Here is a 15,607-nt window from a genome sequence, read left to right on the forward strand (position 1 = left end):
GATTTGATTGGAACAAAATAAGACCCGACCCCACTCCCTTAAAATCAGGGAGAGGGGAAGGGGAGATGATTAGATTAGAAAGAAAAAAGGAAAAAAAAGTCAACCATAGAATAAAGTGGGAGCACGGATGGAAGTATGGAGAGGAAGCAGGCAAGCCGTATCCTCTGTTTAATAGTAAGATAACAATAATTTCTCTGTCCGAAATTAGTTGTCGTCCAAATGTATCTGAGTATTTTGTTGGGTAGGAATCAAATTTTGTACTCCCTCCGAAATCCACGTGTAATCCACCCACATATCCTACGAGCTATTTTTTGCTATACCTATCCAGCTATCCCCATCTCCTCCTTCTCCACTTTGGTCTTCCACGCCCACTTCCAGTTCCCCACACTCGCCTCCATCTTCTTCTCTTCGAGATGCTTCTTAGGATTGCGTCGTCTCCGGCCGCCGTCGCCGCGGCTAGCCAGCTCTCTGCGTCAAGCCCGGCCCACGGTTATGCGAGGCTGCCGCCGTTAGCGAAAGTGTCGTCGACGGCGTGCAGGGCCGCGGGGAAGGGGAAAAAAGAGGAGGTACTCCTCAGCGGTGTGATGTTCCAGCCGTTCGAGGAGCTCAAGGGGGAGCTTTCGCTCGTGCCGCAGGCCGAGGGCCAGTCGCTCGCCAGGCAAAAGTTCGTCGACGAATGCGAGGCCGCCATCAACGAGCAGATCAAGTGAGTAAACCCACGCCACCGCTATGCGCCTCGTCATCCTGATAAATCGACTGCGTGCAATTTGTGCCTGCAGATTTTACTGTAAATTTGTACAAAGGACTGATGGTTTTGGTTTGAGTTACTTGACCATCCTTAGCTCGCTAGATAGCGCCTGCATCTGGTCCTGATTAGAGGAAAACTAATACTGTATGTCTGCATTGCAGTGTGGAGTACAATGCCTCGTACGCGTACCACTCCCTCTACGCCTACTTCGACCGGGACAATGTTGCTCTCAAGGGCTTTGCCAAGTATGCACAGTGCTGTAGCTGTCTTCCATTACTAAAGCTACCAGTACAATTTTCTGAACAAAGCTTTGGTTCTGATATGCGCCTGTTTCTTTTCTCCAGGTTCTTTAAGGAATCGAGCGACGAGGAGAGGGAACACGCGGAGATGCTTATGGAGTACCAGGTATCAATGATTCCCTTGACCTTTAAATTATTAATACCATTGTCCTCTGCGTGCTAGCTAGAAACTGATGGATGATGCTTGGTGTATTCTTGTGTGTGTCCATCAGAACAGACGTGGAGGGCGGGTGAGGCTCCAGTCTATCGTGACCCCATTGACAGAGTTCGACCACTCTGAGAAAGGGGATGCTCTGTATGGTAAGTTTATTTATGGTTGTGGGTGTTTATGCATATTCAGTTCTTAGAAAGGGGCCAGATTAATTACCCGGGAAAAGTAACATTACTCCCTCCGTTCCATAATTATTGTCGTGCTTTTAGTTCAAATTACCACGACAATAATTATGGAGCGGAGGGAGTAGTTTGCTAGATTACAGGGTAAGTTGTAGGTATATGCAAAGCTATATACTCCCTCCGGTTCTTTTTAATTTGCATATAAGATTTGGTCAAAGTCAAATTTTGTAAAGTTTGACTAGGTTTTTAGAAAAAGATATCAACATTCACACTATGAAATCAGTATTATTAGATGCATGATGAAATTAATTTTCATAACATATAACTTTAGTATTGTAGATGTTGATGTTTTTTTTATAAAGTTAGTCAAACTTTACAAAGTTTGACTTTGACCAAATCTTATATGCAGACTAAAAAGAAACGGAGGGAGTAGCTGATTATCAACTGAACATGACCTCAGTCAAACAGATGTCAATTTTTAGCTCTTGATCAGTTATGCAGCTGGTCTCCAGTGACCTGGTACTCCATAGATAGAGGTGGGAGTACCAACAAAATCTCACCATTGATTTGAGAGGGCACTTTAGACTTTTTGTCTCCTTAGTTTAGATATAATGTTGAGATATTCCCGTGATCTAATTTCCTAATACGACCAGCTTAAAAAGAAAAGAAAAAACACTCATCCGATCAAGCGCACGCCCGCCGCCTCTGATCGTGCACAATGACGGTTGCCGGCTTGCCGCATCCTCCCGGAGGAGCCGTCCTCAGGCCCTTTCACGCACATGCATGAAAATCTGGCAACTTAGCCGCCGGCGACACGGCCCTCCGCTGGATCTGCGCACTGCATGCACCTCTGTTCCTAGCGTTGTCAAGCAATTGGTTCATGTTTCCAATTCCAACAATCACATAATTACTAATAGTTGCATTATTTCACCTCATCGTGTTTTATCTCTCTTGAGATCTGATGTGATTTTGTTTTTGGGATGTGAAGAAGTCCTTCTCTATGCATCCCGTGAATCATGGCTCGGTCGCTAGCTTAATCGCCGCCAGCATGTTGATTTTATCCCTTAATTAGTGGAGAATTAACAATCTAGTCCTAATTACCAAATTACCCTCGAAGTGGTGGTACTCCCCAAGTTTTAACGGTAGTACCCCAGGGTTCGGCTCCTCTGCAGTCCAGTAATTATTGTACGGGTACTGTAGCTACCGAAATCCGCCGGCCGTTTCAATCTGTTGGCTCTCCTTCCTCCCCTCACCCTTTGCAGTAGTGGAGGCTCCTAAAGACTGCGACCACGGCGGCCGGCGGAAGCTCATCAGTAAGGAATCGACCGCCACATAGCCTTACTAGCTGGTGCATTTGCGTAGTTGCGCTCGTCGTGGCTCGGGTCGCTGGATGAGGTGCCGTCGGAGAGAAGCGCTGATGTATAGCAGTAGCAGATGATGCTGGCGAAGAGCAGCACCATGATCAGGCGGAGCATGGACCATAGGCGGAGGTCGGCCTACGCAGGCACATTTGGCGTAACATACACGAGCATCGGCGTCCTGCATGTACTCCGGCGCATCAGGAGGGCAGTCCAATGTTGGCGTCCCGTACTTCGGCAGTGTTTTCATGTGTCCGGTGCATGAAGAAAAATTTCCTCACCGGCGAACACTTGGATGCTGTCGACGTCGGCAGCAAAGGCGCCCTCGTTCTCGGAAGCAGTAGCATCCATCCATGACGGCTCCTACCCGGGCAAAGCCGTGCTCCGGAGCTGTGCGACGCACTCGGCGGCCGGCGGCGCTGCGCAGGCCGGACGGGAGGGTGGTAATACTTCGGCATGGGCGTCCCGTAGTGCAGCACGTCGGACCCGATCAGCGCAGTGGTGATGCACACACTAAGGCAATGAGGCTATGTGGCGGCTGGTTTTTTACCCGTGCACTTCCGCCGGCCGCCGTGGTCGAGCTCATTAGAGCAACTCCAATGGGGCGACCCATTTCGTCCGCGGCCGTCCGTTTGGGTCGGTGCGGACAGAAAAGGCGGCCCAACGCGCCAACCCAAACGGACGCGCGTCCGTTTTTCATCCGCAGGCGACCCATTCCCGGCCCATTTTTGAGCCTGATTTGCGTCGGCGCGGACACAAGACGGACGCGTGCGCGCTCGCCCTCTTCCTGTCCCCGGGCCCGTTGGTCTGTGGCACATTGGCCTCCCTCCCCCCTGGCCAACAAGCAACCCTCGCCCCCCGCCTCCTCCGTCACCAACGCCGCCGCCCATTTTTGCGGCGACTCTTCCAGCTGTCGCCGCCTCTACATCCGCCCAGCAACGCCGCCCCTGTCCCCAGTCGCCCGCCGCCGCCGGGGAGCAAACTAGTTCCCGCCGTCGCTTCCCCCACCGCACAGCCGCCCGCGACCAGGAAGACGCCTCGCCGCCCCCGCCACATACGACCGGCACGCTCGTCGGACGCCGTCACACTCGTCGGACGCCGGCCGGGCAGCTAGCTGGTCTGTGGGCGCCGCGTCTCCCCTCGCCGGCCGTCTCCTTCTTTGACGCCCGCAAGCTGTTCGACAGTTTGCCAAGGTACGAAAATGGACTCCGCCGACGAGTTCTTTTTCCACAATTTCCTTTGCGACTCCGACGATTCGTCGTCCGACGACGAGGAGGAGATATTGGCTGCCGTGTTGGTCCATCACCACCTCAACAACCAGCGGCCGTTGTTCCGTGGCTCCATTCCGGGCCACCTTAACCGAGAGAGCGGGCATTTCCTTCTCTGGAAGGACTACTTTGATACAACAAACCCGTTGTTCAAACATCACAAATTCCGCCGCCGGTTCCGTATGAGTAGGCATGTTTTCAACCGTATTAGAGAGGGAGTGGTCGGCTATGATGACTACTTCGAGTGCAAAGAGGATGCCGTCGGCAAGATTGGTTTCTCCTCTTATCAGAAATGCACTGCCGCCATCCGAATGCTCGCATACGGAGTGCCCGGTGATCTCATTGACGAGTACGTCCGTATGAGCGAGTCTGCATGCCTAGAGTCCCTGTATAAGTTCTGCAAGGCTGTGATTGCTGTGTTTGGCCCTGAGTACTTGAGAGAGCCGACAGCTGCAGATACAACCCGTTTGCTGGCGATGAATGCTAGCAGGGGCTTCCCGGGGATGCTTGGCAATATAGACTGCATGCACTGGGAGTGGAAGAACTGCCCTTCTGCTTGGCAAGGGCAGTATAAGGGACATGTCAGAGCTTGCACTGTCATACTAGAGGCAGTGGCGTCTCAAGATCTCTGGATCTGGCACTCTTTCTTTGGCATGGCTGGATCACACAATGATATCAACGTGCTTCAGCGCTCGCCGGTGTTTGCTAGGCTTGCCGAAGGCAACAGCCCACCGGTGAACTTTACTGTCAACGGCCACAACTACGACAAAGGTACTATTTGCGTGACGGTATCTATCCTCAGTGGACCACTATTGTAAAGACAATACCCAAACCTGTTGGAGAGAAAAGGAAAAGATTTTCCCAAGAGCAAGAGAGTGCTAGAAAGGATGTCGAGCGTGCCTTTGGTGTTCTGCAATCTCGATGGGTCATCGTTCGGTATCCTGCTAATACTTGGAGCATGCAGAAACTATGGGAGGTGATGACTGCTTGTGTGATCATGCACAATATGATCGTAGAAGACGAGCGCCCGGAACGTCTGTACAATTAAGGCTTTCAGTTTCAGGGTGAGAATGTTGTGCCTGAGCATGGAGTAGCGGCAACATTTGAGCAGTTCACTCAGTTTCATGAAGACATGCGTGATTGGGAAACTCACGTGCAACTGCAAAATGATTTGGTTGAGCATATGTGGACTCATGTTGGCAACCAATAGATGTATCTTCTTTTATTCGTTCGTAAAACTATGTGAAACATTTTTATTTTTATTTGGCCTGTAAAACTATACTATTTATTTGGGCGGACTATTTTGTTTGTTAAATTTTGATTTCACAATTTGTTGAATGCAATACAAAAATGGGCGGCCAGCCGGCCATGCCTGCAAATATGGGTCGGCGCGTTGGGCGCGCTGCCGACCCATATGAAAAAAGGGCGGACGCCGGGCGGGCGGCCGACCCAAACGGACAAAAAGCGGACGAAATCATCGTCCGTTTGGGTCGGCCCGTTGGAGTTGCTCTTACGGCCTCCACTGCTGCAAAGGGTGGGGGAAGGAAGGTGAGCCGTGGGATTGTAACGGACGGTGGATTTGGACAGCTGCAGTACCTGTACAGTGATTACTTGACTGCAGAGGAGCCGAACCCAGTACCCCAAGGCATTATACTGGAGTGCCAAACAATCCTATCCATCAGATCAGAACAAATGGATGGCTTATATTAGTTTGAGGGTACCATAAAACAACTCTTTGAATTTGATCATGTCTGATCATGAAAAACTGTCACTACCCTATGTGTGCTCACCGAAAACGGTGTTGTGTTTGAAAAGCTTTAATTTAGAAAACATATGAATAGACAAGGGCACGAAACAATCGGAAAGAAACTAGCAAGCTGTTAAAATCCATATATTTGCCTCATTTGCTGCTTTCATTTTGTGGAACCTAGCTTGTGAAATCCTCCTGTATTCTAACTTGAACCTCTCACGTGTTTCAGCAATGGAGTTGGCTCTAGCTCTTGAAAAGCTCGTGAATGAGAAGCTGCACAACCTGCACTCTGTAAGTTGCTCCTTCATGCTTGCAAGGAGGTTATTGTAAAAGGGATCTGTGTGCGACTGGGACCAAATGAATTCATGATTGATTTATCAGAACCAGTACATGCAATACTGCGCCACCCCATAGTTAAACTGTTTTTCCAAAATTTAACAGGTGGCAACAAGGTGCAACGATCCTCAGCTGAGCGACTTTGTTGAGAGTCAATTTCTTCAGGAGCAGGTAAAAATAAAACCGCCTCAATACAGAGAGTCAGATCTGCCACACACACACCGTAGTCTTGAGATGCTTTGCTTCATTTTGTGCTTTGCTGACCGAATAACTCCTGCTAAATTCTTGTGAAAGGTTGTCGCCGTGAAGAAGATCTCCGAGTACGTGACGCAGCTTAGGAGAATCGGCAAAGGGCACGGTTAGTTTGTACTTGTGAAAAGCAACTGATATTGCTGCGGCATCGGATGTTTTACTTGCATGGTTTGTATGCATGCAGGGGTGTGGCACTTTGATCGGATGCTGCTCGAAGAAGAGGCCTAGAGATCAGGCCATGAATATGCATTGCTGCTCAGGGGAAGATGCATGTAGGTCACAACTCACAACTGTCAAGTAGTGGATCAGCCAACCACTGTGGATGTGTTTCTTGGGTTTTTCAGTGGGTTTATTGAGTCGTATGTAAGGTGTTTGCGTCCTCCAAAAGAACATGGCGCACTGAAAGTACTTCCTCCGTTCCAAATTACTCGTCGCAGAAATGGATGTATCTAGAACTAAAATACATCTAGATACACCCATACCTGCCACAAGTAATTCGGAACGGAGGGAGTAGTAAGTAGTAGAACATGTGAACTATGTTACTTCTGTGCATGTGCTGCCAGTGGATACATTTGAAATTCGCAATAAAGCCAGGACTATATGTAGGGTCTTGGGTAATTCTAGTCTGATCTTGTTCTTAGCTGCTGACGCATTAGCTTCAAGCCCAGGGTATCTCTATGTCTTGCTGAATCCCGAGGATGCGTTAGAGCATCTCCAATGGTTGTAGATTTTGTCACATGAATTTTTTATGATGTGTCATACAATAAATGAGAAAAGAGAGGAAGGTTGTATGTACATGAGGGCATCTCCGTCAGGTTGTATGTTAGTCTTGTTAAAATGTCCATATCATTAACCACTATCATACAACTATTCTAATAGCTTGTAGCTAAGTTATCCAATAGATGGTGAGAAAATAAATATGATTGCTCTCTATTTCACCTTGGAGCTTGTGCAAATATTGTTGGTTAATTTACATACAACTTGGCTCTTTCTCCATATTTATTACATGCCACATCATCACTATGTCCTAGATGGCAAATTTATCAGCAACTATCTTACAATTGTTGAAGATGTCCTGAACCAACACCCCTTGCACAAGTTTCAATGTAGAATGAGAGTATCTTATTTATTATCTCATATCCTATTGGGCAAACTACATAGTACAATCTATTGAAGTTGTTGTATGTTAAGATGTTGATTGATGACATGGCATATTTATCAACAAGCTAACATACAAATTGCTGGAGATGCCCTTAGTTCATACATTAGCTTCGAGTTTGTCATGTCTGGTAGTCGTCCCTCTTTAATTCGAAGAACTCAATAGTCACAACTCACAAGGCAATAGTATTAGACTAGCCAAAGAACTCAATGGTCACAACTCACAAGGCAATAGTATTAGACTAGCCACAGTGGGGAGTACTTAGACTGGTAACAAACATATGTTACTATCTCTATAGTGGGAAGTAACATACTATGTGTGGTGCTATGCAACACTTCATTTATTAGATTATAGATTCATCTTATCTTAAATAAGTGTGATGTTACTCATACTACTAGTAAAACTAGATATGTTACTACATGCTTCTCTTTATTTATTAATTGCTTGCCGCATCATCTATTTTGTCTAGATATGTGTGATGTTACCACCTATATTACTCCCACTGTGGGTTGTTTTATGTTACTTCCACTGCGGGTTGTCTTATTGACGTTATTCTTCAAAAATAGAGATTGAACCCCGGCCCCTGCATCGAGTGATACACACAATTATTATTATATCGTTCAACAATGTCTTACAAGATAAAACATCAATCCTTTCAAATCCACCTTCTAGGTGACAAAAGTCACTCCACTTACAAACTTGATGATAATGATGGTCATGATTAGGGTCGCTTGCCTTGGCCTCACCTCTACACATATATCATCTAAAACCGGTTCAACAGATCCGCAACGCACAATGCATGCGGACGCTCCAAAAGTCTCCACCACCGTCTTCTGTGAAATCATCTTCAGTGTAGGGATCAATGAAATGATCTTGACCAGGTTGCCGTCGACGCCACCATGACGCTAGATGGCACCATCGTCCTACGCTCGTCCATCATCAAGAGTCCGCCGCCGAGATCTGGCTACACCGCGCCGCTAAGACTCGTTGTCTTCGACTCGAAAGACCACGTCGCTCCACCTCAGGACCCCTGCAGCCAACGCATGATGTAGAAAAACGATGCCCCCATTATGAAAAGCAGCATCGCGCGCCACCATCGTCCGATCCGAGAGACCAGGTCTAGGGTTTCCCCCATAGTAGCGTGTGCGGGAAGATGACAACTACAACAATGACGCCTCCAACAAGGAAAAGACGAAAATGCGCCGTCATTGTCCGCCATGATCGAAGTCGGTGTGATTTTCACCGACGGTTGCACCTTCCCGAACCCATCGTTGGCTTCCGATCCGAAAACCCCAGAGGGTTGCGAATCTCCCGCATCAAGGGCCATCGGCACCGAAGAAAGCTTCGGCCACCACGCGCCTCCAATGACGAACCCAGATACACGTTCCCTTGACCCGCCTCCCCAGACATTGCCACATGAAGCCACCTCCTGGCCCGTCATCCCCAACGAAGGGGACGTCGCCGCCTCCGTGTCTAGAGCTGCTGCTCTGCGGCCCTTGTGTCGTAGATCTTTCACTAGAGCAACTTCGCTCCGTTGGGGGTCCCGGCAGCCGAACACATGGGCGGGATAGTCGTTCGGGGTCCCGACAGGGCGTGCCCCACCACAAATGCATGCGCCGGCACACGCAAAGCGATGCAATGGGTGGTGAGGTACCACGAGGCACCGCATCATTCTTCGAGACGCACATGACCACACCTGGTGGAAACTACGCGAAGTCGCACACTGTGGAGTCAGACCCCCGATGCGTCATAGGACAATGATACGTCTCTAACGTCTCTATAAATTTTTATTATTTCATGCTATTATATTATCAATATTGTCTACTTTATATGCCATTTTACATCATTTTTGGGAACTAACCTATTAACTCAGTGCCTAGTGCAAGTTCTTTTTTTTTACATATTTCTTTGTTTTGCAGAAAACCAAACAAAGTCCAAACATGATGAAACTTTACAGTGATTTGTATGGATCAGAAAAGACCCTAGAAGCTTCAGAGGAGGGCCAAAAGACCTGCAGGTGGGACACAAGCTCAAGGGGTGCGCCCTCGGGGGCGCCACCTGAGCTTGTGGGCCCCACACTTCTCCATTTAACCTAATTCCAGCGCTATAAATTCCCTAAATTCCAAAAACCCCCAGAGCGAGATCTAAGACAATTTTATCGCCGCTGCAAGCCTCTGTTCTTCCATGATCCCAACTGCAGGCCTCCGTCGGTACTCTACCAGAGGGGAATGGATCATGAAGGTCATCTTCATCAACCTTGCCGCCTCCATGATGATGTGTGAGTAGTTCCCACAGGACCTACGAGTCCATAGTAGTAGCTAGATGGCTCTCTCTCTCTCTCCCTGGTCTTCAACACAATGATCTCTTTGGAGATCCACTTGATGTAATCTTTGCGGTGTGTTTGTTAGAATCCGATGAATCGTGGGTTTACGATCAGATTATTTTTGAAAGTAATTGAGTCTTTTCTGAGTTTTATTTATGTGTGATTTTATAACCTTGTATTTCTATTTGATATATTTATATCTTTTGGCCAATTAGATTGATTTATCTTTAGTGGGAGAGGTGCTTGGTAGTAGGTTCAATCTTGCGGTGTCCTTACTCTGTGACAGCAGGAGTTGGAAGGCACATATTTGTATTGTTGCTACTAAGGGTAAAACGATGGGGCTCAAACATATTATTTGGTCTTTCAATGAAAGAACAAAGGGGGTATGGGGTTTAGGTGAAGAAAATATGCCCTAGAGGCAATAATAAAGTTGTTATTTTATTTTATATTTCCTTATTCATGATAAAGGTTTATTATTCATGCTAGAATTGTATTGATCGGAAACTTAAATACATGTGTGAATACATAAACAAATACCGTGTCCCTCGTAAGCCTCTACTAGACTAGCTCGTTGATCAAAAATGGTTAAGGCTAACCATAGACATGTGTTGTCATTTGATAACGGGATCACATCATTAGGAGAATGATGTGATGGACAAGACCCATCCATTAGCTTGGCATAATGATCGTTCAGTTTTGTTGCTATGCTTTCTTAATGTCAAGTACACATTCCTTCGACTATGAGATTATGCAACTCCCGGATACCGGAGGAATGCCTTGTGTTCTATCAAATGTCACAACATAACTGGGTAATCATAAAGATGCTCTACAGGTATCTCCGAAGGTGTTTGTTGAGTTGGCATAGATCGAGATTAGGATTTGTCACTCCGAGTATCGGAGAGGTATCTCTGGGCCCTCTCAGTAATACACATCATAAGCTTGCAAGAAAACGACTAAGGAGTTAGTCACAAGGTGATGTATTACGGAACGAGTAAAGAGACTTGCCAGTAATGAGATTGAACTAGGTATGAAGATACCGACGATTGAATCTCGGGCAAGTAACATACTGATGGAAAAAGGGAATTACATATGTTGTCATAACGGTTCGACCGATAAAGATCTTCGTAGAATATGTAGGAGCCAATATGGGCATCTAGGTTCCGCTATTGGTTATTGACCAGAGAGGTGTCTCGGTCATGTCTACATACACTACTGCAGGATACCGCTAACGCGATACTACGATCAGAGACCCTTTGACGAAACTGTGTGCGATGCATTAATCGTAAATGGTGGTGTAAAAAACTGTCAAAAAAGGTTCAAAACTTTTGCGATGGCGGAGCCATCAAACACGGTTCAGATTTTAGTTGCGTGTGTGATGCAGGGCACATGGTTAATCCATTCGAACTATTTGTGATGAGGCAGAACAATATAAACGGGCAGCCATATCAATGTGTGTGCGGTATACGGCACTCGGACGTACTGTTTTTGATTAGGGAACACGACAGAAATGGTTCAACTTAACAAGATGTGTGTGATATGCGGCATACAGTTCACATGGATGAACTGTTTGCGATGAGCCAATAGAACACAAACGAGTCATGTAAACAAGATGTGTGTGATAACTGGCAAACAGTCGACTCGGATGAAATGTTTGCGATGAGAAATTGCAACACAAGCGGTTAATATAGTTAGTTCGTGTGCGATTTTGTGTGTACAAAAAACTTTGGAAAATGCAAACTAGTTGCTTGCAGTGGCTAGGAGTATCGCACATGATACGTCTGTGAGTACTCGTGTGCGATGATTAGTAAGTTACACATATGTTTCCTTATGTTAACATGTGTGTGAATTTGCAATATGGACAGTTGATATGCAAATGCCTTCTGGACATCGGTCACACGCTTAAACTCAATGAACTATGTATGATACTAATACTTTCCATGAAAATTTAAGAACTTGGGTAACAACATTTGGGTAACATATATTGTTGGATTTCGGGTTCCGCAGACCCTTGAGAGGTTCGAACTCTGGGGTGCGTGCGAAGAACTCGTCCTCCCCAATCTGCCTGCTCGCTAATCTCACGGCCTAGCTCGATGAACTAAATGGACAAGAGACACAACAATTTACCCAGGTTCGGGCCACCTTGTGTTGTAAAACCCTACTCATGTTTTGTGGTGGATTGGCCTCGAGGGGCTGAGGATGAACTAGTATAATGGAGAACGACCTCAGGAGGAGAGGTGTTCTTGTGCTCGATGAGATGGTGTGTGTGAGGATGATCTGAATGATCCGTATCCTCTCAGGATGATCTCCCCCTCTATGGTGGTGGCTAGGTCCTATTTATAGTGGCCTTGATCCTCTTCCCAAATGAAGGCGGGAAGGGATCCCACAACGGCCAAATTCGAAGGGAGACAACTAGTACATGCTACCCTGACAAAAGTGGTCTTCGCCTACAAAAGCCTCTGGTGGTGACGCCACGGCGGGCTCGGTGATGACCTCCATCCTGTCGTCCTGGTGGTCTTGGTCTTGTTGCACCGAAATGGAAACATTTGCTTGATTGCTCGGGACTCCGCGCCTGCGCTTGCCCCCTTAGCACCAAAGAGGAAACTGGTACACTGCGCCCGCTGGCGCCCGCCTGGCCTTGGTCATCATGGCTCACGTCATTTGAACCTCGCGAGGTGAACCTTGCATAGATATCTCTGCTCCTCGGGAGCTAGCCTGGGGTGGCTGCCCCACGTCGAGGTCTTGGTGTCGTCCGCCTTGCGGGGCTTGGCCCCTCGCGAGGGTCTTGAGTTGTCGATGTTGAACTTGGGTCGTACCAAGCCGTCGATGGAGCCACACCGTGGGCCGCAAGCAGGCAAGTCTGGGTACCCCCATTCCTAGAATGCCGACAGTAGCCCCCGGGCCCAAGGCGCGCTCAAACTTGGCTTCGAGGCGAAGCCAAAGGGAAAGTGCGGAGCGCTGCGGGACCTAACCGCCCGTGGCCTCGGTTGACGTGTGGCTATTGATGGGACATGGACGCCTCCGCTTCCCCACGATGCCTCGGCAACCGTCCCTGGCTGACAAAAGGCTGCCGCCTGTTGTGAAGCCTTCATAGCCCTTCCTTTGTCTTGCTCCAGATCCTCTTCTCCTTCTATCCAGAAAAACTCCAGATCCGCCGAACTTCTTCCTCAAGCCCGCGACCGATGGCCACCGACAAGGCGAAGCCCTCGGCTACGGCTGCGCGCTCACCCTCTTGGTTCGAGCCTACCCTGAGCGCATCCACCATTGCCGAGGAGAAGCACCTCACCGCCATGCTCCAACTGACGGCGGGCAGCAGTAACAAGGGGGGAGAGACGGCGCTTCGGGTCGGCTCTGCCAAGACAGAAACCTTGGGTGGCACCTTCTACCCCTTCGTCTTGCACAGTGTCTTCGCGGGGCTAGTTTCCCCTTTCTCCAGCTTCTTCTACGTTGTTCTTCGCCACTACAAGCTCCACGCCCTCCATCTTCACTCCAACTCCATCCTCCTCCTGTCAATCCTCGCCTTTTACTGTGAGGCATTTCTGGGGGTGATGCCCTCCGTGGCGCTGCTCCGCCTCTTCTTCTACCTTCGGGTCAATGGCGACCAGTGCTCGGGGTGCGCCAACTTCATTGCGGCCAACAGAAGCAACGCGATTTCGTGGGCCAGGAAGAAGGTGGAGGACTTCCGGAACAAGTGGATCTTCATGGACGCCAAGTGCTCCTACCCTCGACCGGAGCTACCGACCGGGCTGCCGACGCCCCACGAAGGATGGTCTCACGAGAAGCTCACCGATCCCCGGGCGGGGCAGTTGATGGAGAAGATGGTGGCCGATCTGAAGTCGGACGACCCGAAGGTGGAGAAGCTGATGAGAGCCATGATCCTCAAGGAGTTCCTGATGCAGCGCCTGGCTCCGCTCCAGGTGTGCTCGTGCCTCCTGTGGAGGCTCAAGGGCGCGGAAGGCGACCTCCGGCTGTGCCCGAACAACCTTTCCGATGAGGAGCTGAACAAGGCCGTGCGCACCTTGCTTGGGAAGGACCAGGGTTGCCCCCCGGACACCCATCTTCCGCTGTACCGCCGCCCCAACGGGCAGAAGATTGCCGACGCCATGCATGTCTTCGACGAGCACGGGCTCGTGCCTCTGGAGCCTTCCCGGCCCCCGGGCTCCCCGGTGACGGTGTCCTCCGACAAGTCCAACAAGGAGGAGAGGGCAGACTCGGAGGCAACCCTGGAAGGTGCGGGGGATACCTCTCCCCCGCGCCAGACCGATCTCCTCCGTGTCCTTTCCGACACCGACGACGCCGACGAGCACCCGGTCAAGGAGTCTCCGCGCTCCGCCGGAGTCACCACGAGGTCCAGGGGCACCCCTCCAAAGAAATTGAAGTTGGGGGTCCCGAAGAAGGGCAGGTCGGCGCTGCTCTCCCGAGGTGACGCCTCTGCCTCGCCACCAGCCGCCACCATGGTAGAGCTGGCTGTGCTCCCGTCTGCCCCTGAGGGCACGACGACCCCATGCCAATGAAGCTTGCGGGCCTCGCGCTCCTGTAGAGGACGAGGGATTACGTCGCCATGGACCAGTAAGCGCGCCGTCTTGTATTTGCTTGCTATTCTTGTCGTAGTGTCTTGATGTTTGCCTCCCCTGCAGCCAGGCCAACACTAGTGGCGAAGAAGAAGAAGGAGGGGGGCAGAACCACCGAGGCCAAGAAGCTTGTCGCGGCCGTGCCACCTCCGGCGCAGAAGGATGGGGCCGGCCCACGCGCTCCCGCGGCTGGGTTGTCCTTCCGAGGCTCGGAGCATCCTTAGGAGGAGGCGACCTTTGTGGCCAGGCCGGCTCCGAAGGCGCCCACCCTCAGCTCGCCTGCTGAGGTTACGAAGGCTTTGGAGCCCCCGACCCTCTCTGTCGCTGCTGCTTCAGCGGTCATGGCGCTGGCGCCGTCTCCTCCCCCATCCATCTCGCTACTGAACCATGGTCCTTTTGCCTCGCCCGGTGCTCTAGAGGAGGCTCACTCCGTGTTGGACCAGCTTCGGGACGATCTTCAGGGCCCCTACTGGTGCATGGCGTCGGGGCGCCTGGAGCTGGTCTCATGATGGCTCCGGGCCAACGCGTCCGTGAGGGCAGCCTGGGGCCAGGGCGTGGCGGCCTCAGAGGAGGGCGAGCAGGTAGTCGCCTAGCCGCGGCCGCCCGTGATGCGGCGGTGAAGGACACCAAGGCCGCTGAGGAGCACTGCCGAGCTGCGGAGGCCGAGCTGAAGACCCTCCACGATAGGCAGGCTGCCGAGGCCCATCGGCTCGAGGTGCGGGAGGAGGAGCTGAAGGCCCGAGAAACTGTAGTTGCCAACTGTGACACACAGCTGGAGCAAGCGGCTCAAAAGCAGGCCGCGGAGTGCGGCCGCCTATAGAAGTTGAAGGAGGAGGTGGAAGCGGAGAAGGCCCAGGTGGAGGCCAAAGCAAAACTTCTTGCCGATGGGCATGCCACCATTGACTCCCTTGAGCAGAGGTCCCGCAAGGCACCGCGGGATCTCTACGGGAGGGGGTTGAAGGAGCCGTTGGTGACTGCGGAGGAAGGCCTCGCCGAGCTGCTCCCACAACTTGTCATGGCGCTCGAGGGCGTTGTTGTTGGGGTTGGCCCCATGGTGGAAGGAGAAGCCCGCGCGCTCTCCACCTCGGCTGTGACGCGCGTCTTCAGCCACCTCCATCTTCGCGACCCTAGCTTTGACTCGGTGCCTTACTTGAGCCTGTGGACCTGGAGCGCTGCACCGCCGCTGCCGAAGCCGTGAAGGACCAGGTGGAGG

General features: G+C 50.4%; 1 protein-coding gene across 1 annotated transcript; it reads left to right on the forward strand.

The window, feature by feature from the left end:
• Nucleotides 1-327: 327 nt before the first annotated feature.
• On the forward strand, nt 328-6,970 carry LOC125551149 (ferritin-1, chloroplastic-like). The gene is made up of 8 exons (XM_048714305.1): nt 328-706; nt 910-993; nt 1,093-1,153; nt 1,260-1,347; nt 5,986-6,047; nt 6,198-6,263; nt 6,387-6,450; nt 6,529-6,970. The coding sequence occupies exons 1-8, from the start codon at nt 414-416 to the stop codon at nt 6,570-6,572; spliced, it is 762 nt and encodes a 253-aa protein (XP_048570262.1). The 5' UTR covers nt 328-413; the 3' UTR covers nt 6,573-6,970.
• The last annotated feature ends 8,637 nt before the right edge of the window (nt 6,971-15,607 follow it).

The sequence above is a fragment of the Triticum urartu genome, chromosome 4, assembly GCF_003073215.2.
Source record: "Triticum urartu cultivar G1812 chromosome 4, Tu2.1, whole genome shotgun sequence".
Taxonomy (NCBI): domain Eukaryota; kingdom Viridiplantae; phylum Streptophyta; class Magnoliopsida; order Poales; family Poaceae; genus Triticum; species Triticum urartu.